The sequence below is a fragment of the Chiloscyllium plagiosum genome, chromosome 23 (genome assembly GCF_004010195.1).
Source record: "Chiloscyllium plagiosum isolate BGI_BamShark_2017 chromosome 23, ASM401019v2, whole genome shotgun sequence".
Taxonomy (NCBI): Eukaryota; Metazoa; Chordata; class Chondrichthyes; order Orectolobiformes; family Hemiscylliidae; genus Chiloscyllium; species Chiloscyllium plagiosum.
Window position 1 is genome coordinate 36,949,091 of NC_057732.1, and position 17,863 is coordinate 36,966,953.

At 39.9% G+C, this 17,863-nt stretch overlaps 1 protein-coding gene across 1 annotated transcript in view; it reads right to left on the reverse strand.

The window, feature by feature from the left end:
- The window catches only part of LOC122561467 (inosine-5'-monophosphate dehydrogenase 1), a 39,967-nt gene extending 24,035 nt beyond the window's left edge, over positions 1–15,932 (reverse strand). Inside the window, exons 1-3 of the mRNA XM_043713210.1 lie at positions 15,397–15,932; positions 8,231–8,370; positions 3,283–3,296 (exon numbers count right to left, since the gene is read on the reverse strand). Of these exons, the coding sequence (XP_043569145.1) occupies positions 3,283–3,296; positions 8,231–8,370; positions 15,397–15,602 (360 nt within the window). The 5' untranslated portion in view covers positions 15,603–15,932. The remainder of the gene's footprint in view (positions 1–3,282; positions 3,297–8,230; positions 8,371–15,396) is intronic.
- Between the last annotated feature and the right edge of the window lie 1,931 nt (positions 15,933–17,863).

Here is a 17,863-nt window from a genome sequence, read left to right on the forward strand (position 1 = left end):
CCACGGGCAATCCTGATGAAGGGCTTTTACCCGAAACGTCGATTCATTCTCCTGCCCCTTGGATGCTGCCTGACCTGCTGTGCTTTCGCAGCACCACACTCTCCACGCTAATCCCCCTATCTCTGCGCACCATTTTCATCCAGTGCCGCCTTGAAGGCCTCAAGTGAACCTCCTTCATCACATTTGTAAACAGTAAATTAGAGCCTAACTACATGAAAGTTGTTTTTCACACGTCATTTTAAATCTATTCCCTCTCATTCTTGTTTCTTGTAAAAGCAGGGACAGCTTCTCCCCATCTACTCTGTCCAGCCTGCTTGTAATTTCAAAAATCTCAATCACATTTTTAGATTAGATTCTCTACAGTGTGGAAACAGGCCCTTTGGCCCAACAAGGCCACATCGACCCTCCGAAGAGTAACCCACACCAGTCCCATTTTCCTCTGACTAATGCATCTTAACACTATGGGCAATTTAGCATAGCTAAATCACCTGACCTGTACATGTTTGGACTGTGGGAGGAAACCAGAGCACCCGGAGGAAACCCACACAGACGCAGAGAGAACATGCAAACTCCACACAGACAGTCGCCCACAGCTGGAATTGAACCTGGGACCCTGGTGCTGTGAGGCAGTAGTGCTAGCCATTGTGCTGCCCATAAATCTCAGCCTGCTCTTGCGACAGAAGAGTCCCAACTTCAATTCATTCTTGTAACTTTGTATGAAGCTTTTCATACCTGGAATCATTCTAGAAAATTGATTTGACACTTCAGTTGCATTTTCTCAATAATGTGGAGCCCACAGCTGTACACAGTCCTCCAGCTAAGGTCTAACAAGTACCTTATACATGTTTAACTTCCGATTCTTATCCTCTATACTGCTATTGATAAAGTTGAGAATGCTGTATGCTTTACTTCACTTGTACTGCTACCTTCAGTTGATCTATGCACATGCACTCAGGCCCCTTTGCTCCTATACCCCTTTAGGATTGTAATCCCTACTTTACATTGTTTTTCAGTGTTCTTCTGACCAAAGTGCATCTCCTCACACTTCTCTGTATTAAATCTCATCCTCCACCTATCTACCCACTGCACCAACTTTTCAATGTCCTTTTGGAGTTCCACACTCCTCACAGTTTACAATTCTCCCACGTTTAACGGTATCTGCAGACTTAGAAATTGTTCCCTACATACCAAGATCCTGATCATTAATATGTATCAAGAATAGCAAAGGTCCCAATATTGAACGTTGGAAAATTCCACCACAGCTTCCAGCTGAAAATTATCCATTGACCAGACAAAGAGGACTAAATCCTGTCTTTGAATAATGCGACAGGCATTTTTATATTCTTCTCAGAGGGCAAATAGAACCCTCACTATACATTCAGCAATGCAACAATCCCTCGATAATGTCAGCCAAGATCATATTCTGTAATTGCCAGAATGGGATATAAGCCCAACATTTTCAAAGGTCTGAGTCAAAAATGCAACCTTCTGGACCACAGAAAATGCCAAATGGAAGTACTTTATAACCACAGTCGTTTCTCAAATTCTTGACCCAGCAGATCAATTGTTTTGCAGGGCTATCAGGAAAGAGAAGGGAAGTCTTCAAAGGATCACAGTCAAAATAAGTTTGATTCTACGATGTCACTGTTGTTTCTCAGAGGTTTGACAAGATTAGATCACATGGAATAAAGGGAGACCTAGCTATTTGGATATAAAATTGGCGAGAAGGTAGGAGACAGAGTGGTAGTGGAGGGTTGCTTTTCGGACTGGAGGCCTGTGACCAGATTGGTGCTGTATCCACTGCTTTTTGTCATTTATATAAATGATTTGGATCTGAACATAGGAGGAATGGGGAGTTTTTGAGAAGATTTATAGCTCAGGTTGAGGTTCTGGATGTAGGTTTGCTCGCTGAGCTGAAAGGTTCATTTTCAGATGTTTCGTCACCATACTAGGTAAAATTTTCAGTGAGCCTCCAGTTTGGGTTTCCTTGGGTGGTTGATGTCATTGCCTGCGGTGATGTCATTTTCTGTTCTTTTTCTCGGGGGGGGGGGGGGCAAATGGGATCCAAGTCAATGTGTTTATTGATAGAGTTCCAGTTGGAATGCCATGCTTCAAGGAATTCCCGTGTGCATCTCTGTTTGGCTTGTCCTAAAATGGATGCATTGTCCCAGTTAAAGTGATGTCCTTTCTCATCCATATGTAAGGATACTAGTGAGAAAGGATCATGTCTTTTTGTGGCTAGTTGATGTTCATGTATCCAGGTGGCTAGTTTTCTGCCTGTTTATCCAACATAGTGTTTGTTACAGTTTTTGCAAGATATTTTGTAAATGACATTAATTTTGTTTGTAGTCTGTACAGGGTCTTTCAAGTTCATGAGCTGCTGTTTTAATGTACTGGTGGGTTCGTGGGCTACACAAGGGGTCTGAGTAGTGTGGCAGTCATTTCCAAGATGTCTTTGATGCAGGGGAGAGTGGCAAGGGTTTCTGGATGCGTTTTGTATGCTTATTTGGGTTTGTTGCTGAGAAATTGGTAGACTGTGTTCATTGGGTACCCATTCTTTTTGAATACACTGTATAGGTGATTTTCCTCTGCTCTGTGTACTTCCTCTGTGCTGCAGTGTGTGTTAGCTTGTTGAAATAATGTTCTAATGCAGCTTTGTTTGTGGATGTTGGGATAATTGCTTCTGTAGTTCAATATTTGGTACATATGTGGTGTTTTCCTGTAGACGCTGGTTTGAAGTTCCCCATTGGCTGTTCGCTCTACTGCAACATTTAGGAATAGCAATTTGTTGTTGTTTTCCTTCTCTTTAGTGATGAAATGGCATCACCAACCCAAGGAAACTCAAACATATAAACAGAGAGTGGGCTACACTACCAGTGCTTCATCTGGAGGCTCACTGAAGATATTACCTATAATGGTGGTGAAACATCTGAAAATGAACCTTCCAGCTCAGTGAGCAAACCTACATCCATAGGAGGAATGTTTAGTAAATATGCAGATGACACTAAAATTGGTGGTGCAGTAGGGAAAGCAAAGTAGTTACCTCAGAGTACAATGGCAACTTGATTAGATGAGCCGAAGAGTGGTAGATGGAGTTTAATCTAGATAAATGTGAGGTGCTACATTTTCTAGGGAATTCAGGGCAGGACTTAGGATATCTGGTTGACATGGATGATTTGGACCGAAGGGTCTGTTTCCATGGTGTACATCTCTGTGGTCTTAGTCAGATTAAACCATAATACTCTGACCACAGCTTGCTGCAGTGACTCATAAACAAAATACCACATGTTCACAATCTGAAATTACAAAATAAAAGCATTAGAAATTTTCCAGCAGATTTGGCAACACCTGTGAACAGAGAAACAGTTAACATTTCAACTCGATATCTCATTGAAACTGGAAAATGTTAGGTCAAAGGTTTTAAAAATGTATAGGAACAGACAAATGATAATACCAGAGCAGGTCTATAGAGATCAAAAGACAATAAGGTTGATAGTGTAAATCAAAAGGGATGGTAATGCAACAAATAAAGAAAGCAAAGATGTGTTTACAGGAGATGCAACTGGAAAAGCAAAATCATTACCAACAACATGGAGGATAACCAGATGGTTGTAGAGGCTGGGTTGTTAAGTACATTCAAGGCTGAGATAGACAAGTATTTAATCAATAAGCAAATGAAGTGTTGGGATAAAGTAGGAAAGTAGAGTTGAAGATTATCAGACCAGTTATGATCTTATTGAATGGCACAGCAGATTCAAATGGGCCAAATGGCCTCCTTCTGCTCCTATGTATTGTGGTCTAAGTGCCATCCAAAAATAAAAAAGAACAAAAGGGAGCAGAGATTATAATCAGAAACTGTTGAATTTAACATTGAATCTAGAGATTGTAAAGTGCCTACGGGAAAGGTGTGGTTCTATTTGTCAAATTTACATTGAACTTCATTAAAAACATATTGGATGTGAAGGAAAAAGAGTTCAGAGTGGGGCTGAATTTGAGAATTAAAAAGACATACTCAAGGGCTGCTCTTGAAAAGTGAGTGGAGCTATCCCCAATCTAGGAGAGGCTGCAATAGGAGGAACACAGGTTCCTATAATGTTTACTCTGCTTTCTACAGATACTGCCAGACCCGCTTGATACACTAATTTTGAATAATTTGGATAATTACAACACCTTACGAGCTACTTGGCCTAACCAGGTCTTGCTGTGTAGTGTGTGCACTATAATTGGTTTCTTCAGAATATGGCAGACAAACTAGCTGTCCTTAAAAGGAACAGCGCTGAAGGCTGGTTTCAAAAGGCACTGCTGAGTGAACATTGCAGTATCAGAAATGCTATTGGTACACTCTGGTGGATGTAAAATCCTATCGTACAGCTTAGAAGAGCAGGTGTTCTCTATGATGCCCAGGGCAATACTTAGCCCTCAACAAACATTACTAAAAGCAGATTGTCTAGCCACTTTTCATTACTGTACTCAGGATCTTGCGGAGCACATTGACTGTCTTGTTTCCTACATGACAACAGTGACCATACTTCTAAAGTATTCCATTAGCTGTCCAGTGCTTTGGAACATGGTGAGGTTGTGAGAGAAACAATTTTTTGTAATCTATTTGTATTGTTTTCACTACAGAATTATGATTTTTAAGATTACTGATAAATGCCCATTTCTTGGAAAGTTTCACAAATGTTGGTTACTGATCCATTTCTCATTACCTTGTCTCTACTTCCTCAGAAGGCTAAGGAAATTTGGCATATCCACATTGACTTACCAATTTTTATAGATGCACCACAGAAAGCATTCTATTCTGATGCATCACCTCTTGGTATGGCAACTGCTCTGCCCAAGACCACAAGAAATTAGAGAGTTGTGAACATAGCACAGTCCATCACGTAAACCATTGACTCTGTCTGTACTTCCCACTGCCTTGGAAAGCAGGCAACATAATCAAAAATCCCTCCCACCTGGTTAAACTCTCTTCCACCCTCTTCCATCGGGCAGAAGGTACAAAAGTTTGAAATTTTGAATGGGCTTCTCATATATTAGAGTTGATCTTTCTCTGCACCTTCTCTGTGGCTGTAACACTATGTTCTGCATTCTGTTCTATTTCCCTGATGTACTTATGTAAGGTATGATTTTGCCTGGAAATGACAATGACAAACAATGCTTTTTACTGTATCTCAGTACATGTGACAATAATAAATCAAATCAAATCAAATCAAATCTCACACAAGGATTTATTAATATGCACATCGTAAAATGTTGGTTTTAACTAATGGAGCTGATATCATCTGATGCTAAGTTGCGCACACTGAGGAAGGGGCTGTTACTGTTGCTTCCAGCCCAATGAACCAAACCCAAATAAATGAGATAGAAAGAGGATAAAAGAGAGCCAGGTTGGTTGTAAAGAAAGACAAAGGTCAAATAGAAAAACATAGAAACAAAGTAAAAGTTTTAAAACATTGAAAAAAAAACAAACACAAAAAATAGATGAGTGTAGGAAGAAACAGTCAGAAACATGAAGAAAGATGGAAACATGGCAAAAAGTGAATGCCGAGAGGTAGCTGGAAGGTGATCGGGCAATAAATAGAGGAACAGATAAAAAGTATTTAAAGACAGATGGACAGTCAGGTTGTTGGAAAGCAACTCAAGAAGGCAGCTGCTGCCCTGTTTGTCCTAATACAAGATCCAACATGTTGCCATCCTCCTAATGTTTTATCATGTACACAAACTAAGGAGCTGTAGCTAACTCCGCAGAAACTAAAATAAAATAGTGGACGCTCAAGGGACTGGTGGCCAGACTATCAATAAAATCACTGTGAATCAGCATTAGGCAAGAACCAGACAATTTCAAATATGCTTTCAAAGTGGCAAACGTCAAAAGAAGAGGCACACTAATCATGTTATATTGCTCATTAACTCTTTGCTGAGATGAAGTGGAGCATTTAAAGTAATAATGATAAGTTTGCAAAAACATGTGAAAAATATAGTCACAAAATGAAGGAACAGGACAAATAAAATAGTAATACGTGTGCTTTGTTAAAAGGATCCCAAAGCATTTAAGGTACAATGTATTACATTGTATAATCACAAGTTCATTACAGGTGAGGAAGGTCATCTGGCCCATCTTATCGCCAGGATCTTATGATTCTTCCTAACAATACAGCATCCAATTTTGGCTTGAATAATTCCAAGAATTATAACTACTACTCTATTCCTCAGCTTTAGTTGAGGTCTGGTACTCCAAACACTGGCAAATAAATGAGTTATTCCATCATTCCTGTGTCAAAGAAAGACAAGTAAACTTGTCAAAGACAAAAGGTGAAAAAGGAAGAAAGAGAGGAAGAGAAAGAAGAGAAGTGAAGGAAATAATTACTTACATCTATAAAATGGCTTTCATGACCTTGAGGTATCACAAGACATTTTATAGTAAATTAAGTACTGTTTAAAAGTGTAGTCATTGTTGTAATGTAGGAAACATGGCTGTCAATTTATACAGCTAAGGTCATAGCAATGTGTTAATGTTCAGATAATCTGACGCTGATTGACAGAAAAAATAAATGAAGTATTTTTAAAGTGCAATGTTTTGTTGAAAGGTACATTTTGACAACAATTTGGTTAAGATTGGGGAAAATAAAGTAATGTTGATAGGTGTAACGTCCTGCTAGGTACCAGTTGGCGTTACTCCACAAAGAGGTCAGCACTTATGCCCTTAATTTCTTAATCTACAAATATGACCTGGATACTGGAATTAACTATACAGTCATCACGTTAACTGATAATAAAAATAAAAACAAAAAGCAGATGAGTCAGGCATGCATTAAAGGATTTGCAAAGTGATTTAGGTATGGAGAGCAAATGAGACAAATTAAATTCAAATTAAATTGTTTGATAAAAAATATTGCATATAAGCATTGGTGATCCACTAAGCCTGTCTCATACTTAGTAATTTCCGTAAAAGAACTAACTTGTGTTCAAAATATTTAAGATAAAAATATACAATCGATTGACTTAAATTAGTGCAAGGTGACACAGAATGAACCAGGGCTACGACATGCAACACAACACACTCAATGTTCAGACAATGCAGTGAATTTTAAATACTTGGGGTTCTTGTGGTGCTGTAGTAGTGTACTTTTGTCTGGATTCACCTCACACCTGCCCTGAAGGTTTGTCAAATACGTTCAAACAGGTTAGTTTTAAAAAAGAACTTAAATGTTTTTCACAATCCAAAGTGAAAGAACAACACATCAGCACATGTAGTATTTACAATGATCAGAACTTGAATGTTAAAAAAATCAACAATTATGAAATAAAAAGCCACAAAGAATGAATGGAACTGGAAGAGCTTTATAGATCAGAATTCATCTCAATCCTTTATTAAAAATGCATTTGGCTGATTTGCATTTTACTGAACTAACAAATAACTCTTTGCTGACAGTGAGCTATTACAGGAAAGGGCCACACCTGAGTAACAATTTCTTTGGAGAATTTTGAGTCAGTAAAAGTATAATGATGCAAAATACAATTAAAACAGATGATGTTCATTTCCTATTGACAACATTCAGTTTTGCAACTTCGATCCTTGCAATTGTGAGAAGAGGAATCATACCATTGCACCAACCTGCATTAAGTGGTGAAACAGTTTTCCAATCTTACCCCCTCTTCCAAAACTAAAGCTACAATCAATCATGAGAATCCCTGCTCTAAATGTGACCTGCTACCCTCAGTCATATTTCAATTTGGTTTGATTTGCATTTTAATTTGGAGAGTTGAATTCAACTACAGCCAAAGAGGTACGCTAAAAACATCATTTTCCCAGGACTCAGCTGGGAGAGCCAAACCAGAATGTTAATCTCTGTTAGAGTTAGTTGATAGAACCACACTAAACCCAGAACCCAGAGTTTATCCAGGACAGAATTCAGAAGACCAGAGCTAAGAGCGGAATTCTTCAAGTGTGTTTCTGGAACTGCAAAAAAGGAGTCAACAATTGCTACCAGTTAGGTTTAGCATTTGAACACAAGCTTTTCATTAGATCATGGTTTTCAATTCAATTGCAACTCCACATCTGCTATTTTTTGCTTGCTTGACATTGGTGTCATTTGCTACAGTGAAGAATTCCATAGCAACAGACATTCTATAGCAATACACGTTAGTAACAGGAACAGTAACTATTAATCATGAAAGTGTGAGGGGGGTCACATCTCTGTTTCTGAGATGAATCACTGACATTTACCATCACCTGGATGACCATCATCCTTGTCTTTTGCATAAGGTAACTGACTAAATCTCATGGAAAATTCAATAGTAATGTTTAACTTCAGGAAGTAATGATTAGATGACATCAAAGTTGGTGCATTAGTGAAGAAGGCAAGGCTGGGGCAGGGAAAGAGTTTCACAGTTCTCAGGCCCTGAGAATGAAAAAGGTTAGAAGTAGGAGATTATTGTAATGCATTGGGGATGGAGGTAACGACACAGGATATTGAACTTGGAGCAGCAAGAGAAATAATTGTAGGAGTACACTGATCAATAATAGTGATGTAACATGTACCTCTAACAAGAATTGCCTCAAACACAGGAGGTATGATTAGTAAGTTTGCAGAAGACACCAAACTTGGTGGTATAGTGGACAGCAAAGATTACCTCAGAGTACAATAGGATCTTGATCAGATAGGCTAATGGGGTGAGGAGTGGCAGATGGACTTTAATTTAGATAAATGGAAGGTGCTGTATTTTGAAAGACAAATTAGGGCAGGACTTATACACTTAATGGTAAGATCTATGGAGTATTGCTGAATAAAGAGACCTTGGAGTGCAGGTTCATTGTTCCTTGAAAGTGGAATCCCAGGTAGATAGGATAGTGAAGAAGGCATTTGGTAAGCTTGCCTTTATTGGTCAGTGCGTTGAGTATAGGAATTGGGAGGTCATGTTGCTGCTGTACAGGACATCAGTTAAGCAAATATTGGAATACTGCGTGCAATTCTGTCTCCCTGCTATAGGAAGATTATTGTGAAACTTGAAAGGGTTCAGAAAAGACTTGCATGTTGTCAGGGTTTGAGCTAAAGGGAGAGTCTGAATAGATTGGGGCTATTTTGCCTAAAGAATCGGAAGCTGTGGGGTGACTATAAAATCATAGAGAGCAAGGATAGAGTAAATAGGCAAGGTCTTTTCCCCAGGGTGGAGGAGTCCAAAACTAGAGGGCATAGGTTTACGATGAGAGGGCAAAGATTAAAAAGGGACCTGAGGGGTAACTTTTTCACGTAGATGGTGGTGTGTGTTTGGAATGAGCTGTCAAAGGAAGTGGTGGAATCTGGTACAATTACAACATTCAAAAGGCATCTGGATGTGTTTATGAATAGGGAGTGTTCAGAAGGCTATGGGCCAAATGCTGGCAAATGGGACTAGATTTATTTAGAATATCTAGTCAGCATGGATGAGTTGGACCAAAGAGTCTGTTTCTATGCTATATATCTCTGTGACTCTAAGTGAATGACAGCAATCTCTTGAATGCTGCTATGAAACCATTTATCCTATTTACAATTAACATCAACTAAGCATACATAGGATAAATTTCAGCCTCCAAGTCGTAGCTCCAAAATCTGCCTATGACTTCCCTGTATAGTGATGTGATCTGAATGTGTACTTGTATTCCTCTCCCCAACACAAACACACACACACACTAGCAGGGCATGCTATTAGGAAGGGAGTTACAGGATTTTGATCCAAGGATAATTACACGGTTTCATGTCAGGATGATTGTAGCTTGGACAAAACTTGCAGTTCGTGGTGTTTTCATGCATTTGCTAACCTTGTCCTTCCAGATGTTAGAGGTTGCAGTTTGGAAGATGCTGACAAAGGAGCATTGATCTGTTGCTACAGTGTATCTTGTATATGGTATACACTGTTGTACATGCATTTAGCTCAACTCTACACATCATCATGGGGTAGGTTTGCTGCCATCATCCCCTTTGAATGTAGGAATCTACAGGGACTCCTTCATCTAGAGGTAGAGGTAAACTACTTCTTTGTCGAACTAAATGACTATCAAGTGGACTACTTTGCCTGTACCTGTGATTCTGCCACAGGTGGAAAAGTAGGGTTACAGGGATAGGGTATGGGTGGGTCTGTTGGTATGCTCTTTGGAGGGTCTGTGTAGATGCAATGGGCCAAATGGTCTGTTTCCACATTGTAGGGATTCTGTGATTCCCATAGACAGAGATAGGTTTGCTCCGCACTATTGTACTACAATGGATAATTGTGTGGAGATCAAGCACATGAGATTTAGAAGACAGCAAGTGAAGAGAGACTTCTCCAACTGGCAGGACATGAAAAGCGATGTTTGCAATAGAACTCTGTGGTGGCCTCACCCTGATACCTTATATGTCAATGGTTTAGAGTATTGTATAATCCTAGTTTTACAGGTGACACTACGTTATGGAGTATCTTACATTGGGCAAATCATAGTTGATCTATATCTCAACTCCATTTATCCACCTTAGTTCTATGCCCCACAAAAATCAATTGATCCTAATTTTTAAAGCTTCATTGAATCTCAGCATGTCCATATAGTATGAGTTCACTCCAAGGTCCAGCAAATGTATTTTCTGCTCAAGGTTGCGAACCAAACCATCTCTGTTTCCTGACTGTTTAAGTGTCAAATTGTGGAATTTCCACCCAAACAACAATGTGGGTGTACCTATATTGTAAGGACATACTGAGATTCAATGAAGCTTTCAACATTAGGATCAATTTATTTTTGGGGGATACATGCTCAGTGCAGATGTGATGGGCCAAAGGGCCTGTTACTGTGTTGTACTGTTCTATGTTCTGTAGAGCAAAGGTGGGTAAATGGAGTTGAGATATAAATCAACCATGAATTAATTCAATGGTGGCACACAGTATAGGCTCAGTGGTCTCTTCCTGTCCAGCAATAAAGTTTCAACTTTGATCTCCAGCATCTGCAGACCTCACTTTCTCCTCCATATAAATCAACCATGAATTAATTCAATGGTGGCACACAGTATAGGCTCAGTGGTCTCTTCCTGTTCTCATATCTATGTGTGAAAAAGGTTGTGTGATCAGTATTCTACTAAATAATTCCACTTAAGTGCTGCTTTTCCCTAACTGGTTGGAAGCTGGGATTACTCTACCACCCACTGAATTCCTTTGGGATTGTTATCTTAGAGGAGAGCATCCAAGTGAAGGAATTACCTAACCTTATTTTGGTAAATATCCAACTAACAGACAGCCCAGGAAAAGAGATCAAGCAGCAGGAATACTGAAAGCTGTGTGCAAGTGGTTTGGAGATGCCAGTGTTGGACTGGGGTGTACAAAGTTAAAAATCACACAACACCAGGTCATAGTCCAACAGGTTTAATTAGAAGCACACTAGCTTTCGGAGCGACGCTCCTTCATCAGGTGATAGTCACTATCACCTGATGAAGGAGCGTTGCTCTGAAAGCTAGTGTGCTTCCAATTAAACCTGTTGGACTATAACCTGGTGTTGTGTGATTTTTAACTGTGTGCAAATGGGTGTTGGTTGCAAATTGCCCCAAGCAATGAGCAGCTCTACTTTAATCTACAGAGATAATGGAATATTTCGGGCCATCATCGCCTCTCCAGGAAATGAGACAACAATTGTAGTGCAGTTTCCAAGCAACTCCTGGACATGGCTCATGCTTAGCTGGGCAACTTCATGCCATTAGTGTGTTTGTTTTGCATTCTGAAATGGTCTGAAGATTGCAAGACCCCTAAGTTATAAACTGCTCCAAATTTTTAATTCCATTGACTTCCATGGTAAGTAAAAGTCAGGAGAGATGTAAAATAGACAATAATTAAACCAAACAAAATTAGCTTTTCTTTCAAGGCATTTGTAATCAATCTCAGCCAGGTCCCTACATGATCTTACAGAGGGAAAACTTCATATTTGTTATTTTGTTGTCAAATCAGTTTGTAATTACTGATTTGGTAAAACTTCCTGGAAATATTTCCTGCAACATTATTTATGTTTACACAATGATTTGACATCCAAATTTCACTCTAGTCCCACCCATTTCTGAAAGAATTTAGCAGAGATTCTTGGCAAGCGACTCTCATCTCCCACCTTGCCTGAAGGACAACTAAAGGGTATTCATCAGGCTGGAGTCCTCAATAACCAGCTGTCTCGAGAGAGAGAGAGATTCTGATCACAAATGGACCACCTAGTGTGGTACTGAGCATAGAAGCCTCAAGTTCAATTTTCATTCTGGCCTGCAATTGCCGATGTCAGACAATTAAGATGTTGATACCAACCTTTGCATTCCTGATTTTCAGAGCAGGTTCATTAGGCCCAGCTAATGAACATCCCAATGACCGACACAAATAAATGGGGACGCAACAGCCTAGTGGTATTATCACTGGACTCTTAATCCAAAGGCCCAGGTAATGTTCTCGGGACAAAGTTCAAATCCCACCTTGGCAGATGGTAGAGTTTGAACTCTATATAAAATTCTGGAATTAAGAATGCGTTGATGATTGTCTAAAAGTCCATCTGGTTCATTAATGTCCTTTCGGGAAGGAAAATGCCATCCTTACATTCTACATGTGACTACATCCAGGCAATGTGGTTGATGTTTAACATCCCAAATGCAGTTAGGGATGGATAAGAAATGCTGGCCTAGCCAGCGATGCCCTCATCCTGTGAATGAATGAATAATTTTTAAAAACTCAACTTGTATTAAGGCTAGTTACTATGGTGACATATTTTCTTGGGAATGAGGATAACTTTCTCCCACAGCAGTGCTGTGGATCCTGTAGTGACGAAACAATTCAATATTAGATTGGCACATCCCATCACAGGCAGGGCAGGTGGTGTTTGATGAGGTGGAATACTCTTTCCTCTGTTTACACTTGGCCTCCACCTGGGCCTGTCAGAGATGCTTGAGATGGCCAGTGAATCTTTCTACTCCAGTTTAGTATTAGGGATGTAGACAATATGCTACATGCAATGCAGCTGATTGATCATAGAGTCCCCCAGTACTCGAGATGTTGGCCTCAGACAGAACATTGATATTGTATACCTCTCCTGCCACTGGATTTGCAAGATTTTGTAAAGGTACCACTGGTGACCACATGGATTTGAGGTATCTGCTGCATATTGTCCATGTCTCTGACACACATGGAAGGACAGGCGACCACGGCGAGCTTGCAAACCATGAGTTTGGTGTCAGGTTTAAGACCTTTGTCATCAAACTTTCAATTCCTTAGATGGTCAAAGGCTGTGCTGCACACTGGAGCAATGTTAAATTTTCATTGTTGACACCTGCCCTCACTGAGAAGAGGTTGCCAAGATATGGAAATTAATCCACATTGTTCAGTGGCTTGCCGTAGATCTTGATAGTCAACTGTCAGTATTGTGTGGCAGTAGTAGGCTGGTGGAGGACCCTTGTCCATTCTCTGCTCTGCCTCTGTGAGTGCAGAGATAATAGGTTAGTGTTTAGCGTCTGAGTGTTTACACACAGAAGCATCATCTGCACACTGCAACTTGAAAGCAGAGTTTGGAGTGGTCTTGTTTCTGGACTGGAGACAACAATTTGAGCAGTTTCCTAACTCCAGTGGGAAGCTTCTTGGACCTGGGATATTGTTGTGGCAAAGAAGGTGGAGAGGAGGATCAGTGCAATAACACAGCCATGTTTGACCGCAGTTATTTTGTTGCATAATACCAGGTCTAATATAAAATACTCTCTGATTGGCTCTATAACATGCTGTTCTAAGAAACTATTCTGAAAATAATTCTATGACATGCTCATCTGGGCATTTCATTTTCTCTTCTGATTTTTCCAATTTGTAAGTAGATTAAAATTCCCCATAATATTCATTCTACCTATCTGACAACCCAGAGGGAAAAAACATCAGTTTAAAATGTTTGGAAATGAATGTATCAGTCAGTAGACCCCATTTAGAAGTTTAAAGATAAGTTGGACTGATATGTGTCATTCATACGTTTTACTTAAAAGTTTTTTTTTCTGGAAAGCTACCACTATTTCATCTTTGACAATTTAATTACCTCATAATGCTGACACAGGGATTGCCCTACCACTTTCTGGTGTGGGGTCCCTTTATCAAACTCAATTAGATTGAGGACTGAACATAGGAAAGCTTGCTAACAGCCATTCCTGCCCTTGCTACTGAAACCCTGTCTTGTCTCCCACAACTCCCACCTTGTAAAACTCAACTCCTCTGCACATTACTTACCTGTGACCTGACCTGATCTCAGAGTCATGCCCTTTGGGTAGCAACTATGGCCTCCAAAGCAGTGTTAATGAACATGAGAGCTACATTGGCTCCAGTTCACTGACACCTCTTGCTCAGCAGGACATTTTCCCCCCAAGGACCTGATTCCAGTGAAAGGCCCCCTTATTACACCATCACTGCCTGATTGGCTTGAGGTTCATTGGACCTTTGGTACCTGAATCTCAGGATCATACAAATTACTTTGTAATCATGTGTTACTGAAGCAGTAAATATAAAAGACGGAGAAATGTCTGCTGACAATGCTTCTGTGCTGTGACTTCAAATAGCAAGACAGGCATTTAGGTACCTACTTACATACATGAGGCAGCAGTGATGTATTTCCAATCCTATTGAACGAAAGCTCAATAACAGCCCTCTTAATTAATAAATATTGGATGCAGTCATTACTGCATAATATGAGAAGTTATTCTTTTAGGTAACTCACTTGTTAATTTAGTGCAAACTGCCTACATAGTAACAAAGTCAGATTCTCACAATATAGGAAATCTAATTTTACAATAGTAATTACTTTATTTTCTCATATAACTGGGAACTTACATTGCTGTACTTTACAAGTACACCACTGACTAATTATTAAGAGAGGGGTCATATTTATTGCAACAATGTTTATTTATAATGACATAAAGTAATCTTAAAACAGAGCAAATAATAGCAGATAAGTAGATTTGAACTGATATTTAAATCACTGTCCTTCAAGACTCAATAATCTCTCGATCTTTTTCCTTTCTCTTTGACAGAGACAGAGACAGTTACATTCTGGGAGATGAAGGGAGATTGCCCCTAAATGAGTGGACTTTGCTGAACTGATGGCACCAGCAGTAAAGCTGCAAGCACCTCATGTAATACAGGCTGGGAGGGCTCCGTTCCAGATTTGTGTTGAATTATCTGATAACGGTTAGGTCATGTGTGCAATCCAATTGGCATTAGTGGCCTTGGAGTTAAAAAATGCTGACTCTTGCAACCCTTTCCACCAAACCCCTCCAAATGGTACTTAATTTTTGTCAGTACCTCAAGTTCTTTAAGCTCTTATTCAGATTCTACTGATATTATGAATTGTATTTCGTAAAACATTTAGAGCCTCCACCCTTCCTCCCCCTTACCCTGCCTTACCTTTCAGGTGCATAGCCAGCTTGAATTCTGGTGGCAGTATATCGCTGTGCTGCTGTCTCATGTCCATGCCCATGGTGGGACATACTTGGGGAGAACTGATCACCTCGAGGCTGAGTTGGGTCCATTTCTCCCACAATTGTCCGGTAATCAATCCGATAAAAGTCATGCTCCGAGTCACTAAATCCACCGTAACACTGCCTGTCCATTTCCCTTCTCTCAGGAAAATAACTTTCAGAACCTTCCAAGTGTCGAAGTGTACAGTTCACCGGGGAAGGCAGATGGTGTTGAGGGAATCAAACTGAATACTGCCCAGACATCCTACCACCGTAAGCTCACCATTCAGGATCAACAAAACACCAAGAGATATTCTTGAAACAGTTCAGCAAATGTAAGTTTTCTTCACACTGCCCTAGGGTCTATATAAAACAGCAACAACTTCTAAATTGGTACAATTATTTTAAAAATCTCTTAGAAAAATAGATGCTTTCTAAATGAAATGTAGTAAAATATTTGAATATACATTATTTTGATTGTAAATTTATGACAATGGATGATTACTCTCTCTCCTTTCCCTTTCTCTCGTCTCTTCTGTTCTCAGCTGGTGTACATTAGAGAGTATTTTTGTTCTGTAGCCCAGCCCTACAGCTCTAGATTAGCCTTATTCTGACAGTGCCAGACGTCACATTGTTAAAGAGGATTGGACACTCAAGCGAAACAATGTTGTTCCTGCAAGTCCCGCCCCTTTGACAAACACACAAACACAAACTCATGTCAACTATTCCCTTTAGTGCTTCTACCCGTACCCCTGGGAGCAATGTAGCTACATGTGAGTGTGCAATGAACAGCAGCATAATAGCTGAACAGAGAAAACTCGGAGAATCCTTACAGATTGGGACAATCTAATACTTCTCCCCTTTTTTCATCTTGCTATTTATGACCCATGCTAAAATCTTGTGTTTCAAACATTTAGTTACATGCAGTCTGTATGAAAGCCTACACATCTTACAAGTAGGTGTGAGAAGTGAAAATATAGCCCTCTATCAGCTGATTACATTTCAGAACAGGTGTACGTCTTCCTTTCCATTGTCATGTACTTCACATATTTATTGTGTGCTACAATGCGGCTGGAATTATCAATGTTTGTTTTGATCTGACTTGCCGATTACATTGAGCATAGCTAAACTCCCTTATCTTATCTAAGAAAACTCTCTTCCTTATCTAGGGGAAAAAAAGCTACTGCCGTTGGAGGTGCTCCAAAGGTGATTCACTAGCCTGACCCCGGATATGGAGGGACTATTTTATGAGGAAACATTGAGTAAGTTGGGACGATACTCATTGGAGTTTGGAAGAATGAGAGGAAACATTGTTCAAACATACAAGGTTCTTAGGGACCTTAACAGGGTAGATATTGCAAGATTGTGTTCCCTGGTTGGAGAGTCTACAACATAAGGAGAGGCTAGAAAAACTCAGGTTGTTTTCCCTGGAGCAGCAGAGGCTAAGTGGAGACTTGATAGAAGTAAGTAAAATTATGAGATGCTTAAATAGAGTTGACGGTTCAGGATCTTCCTCCGTGAGTTGAAATGTCTAATACTAGGGGGCATGGCTTTAAGGTGAGAGAGGCAAAGATCAAAGGAGATATAATGGGCAAGTTATTTTACACAGAGAGTAATAGGAGTCTGGAACATACTGCCAGGGTGATAGTGGCGGCAAATGTGATAGGGGCATTGAAGAGACTTTTAGGTAAGCACACGAATATACAAGGAATGGAATTAGATAAACACGTGAATATGCAAGGAATGGAAGGATATGGACCAAGGACAGACAGAGAGATTAGTTTAATTTGGTATCATGTTTGGCACAACATTGTAGGCCAAAGGGCCCCTTCCTGTGCTGTATTGTTCTATGCTATAAAAGAGGACATAATCTCAGAATAAGGTTTTGCCAATTTAAGACAGAAATGAGGAGAAATTTCTTTTCTCAGGGAAGTGAATTTATGGAATCCTCAACTTGTAGTGGCTGTGTCGTTGAGTTAAGTATATTCAAAGCTGAGATAGATTTGTAATTAATAATGGAATCAAGGGTAATGGGAAAAAGGCAGGAAAGTGGAATTAAGGATTATCAAATCAGCCATGATCTCATTGAACGGTGGAGCAGACTAGATGGATTGAATGGCCTACCTCTGTTACTGTGTCCATCTTATGGCCTCTCTGATGGACTCTTGGAGTATACTCACTTGGGGTTTTTCTTCCAGTACACTAACTTGGTGTACCTCTGCCCATACACTGACTCAATGTTACTCCACAAATTCACTCACTCAGTGTTACTCTTCCAGGATATCGATTGGAGTGTAACCTCAGTATTACTCCTCCAAGTGCACTGAATCAATTTTACCTCCCCAATACATTAGCTCAGTTTACTCTTCCAGGACACTCATTCGGTATTAATCCTCGAGTACATTGACTTAGTG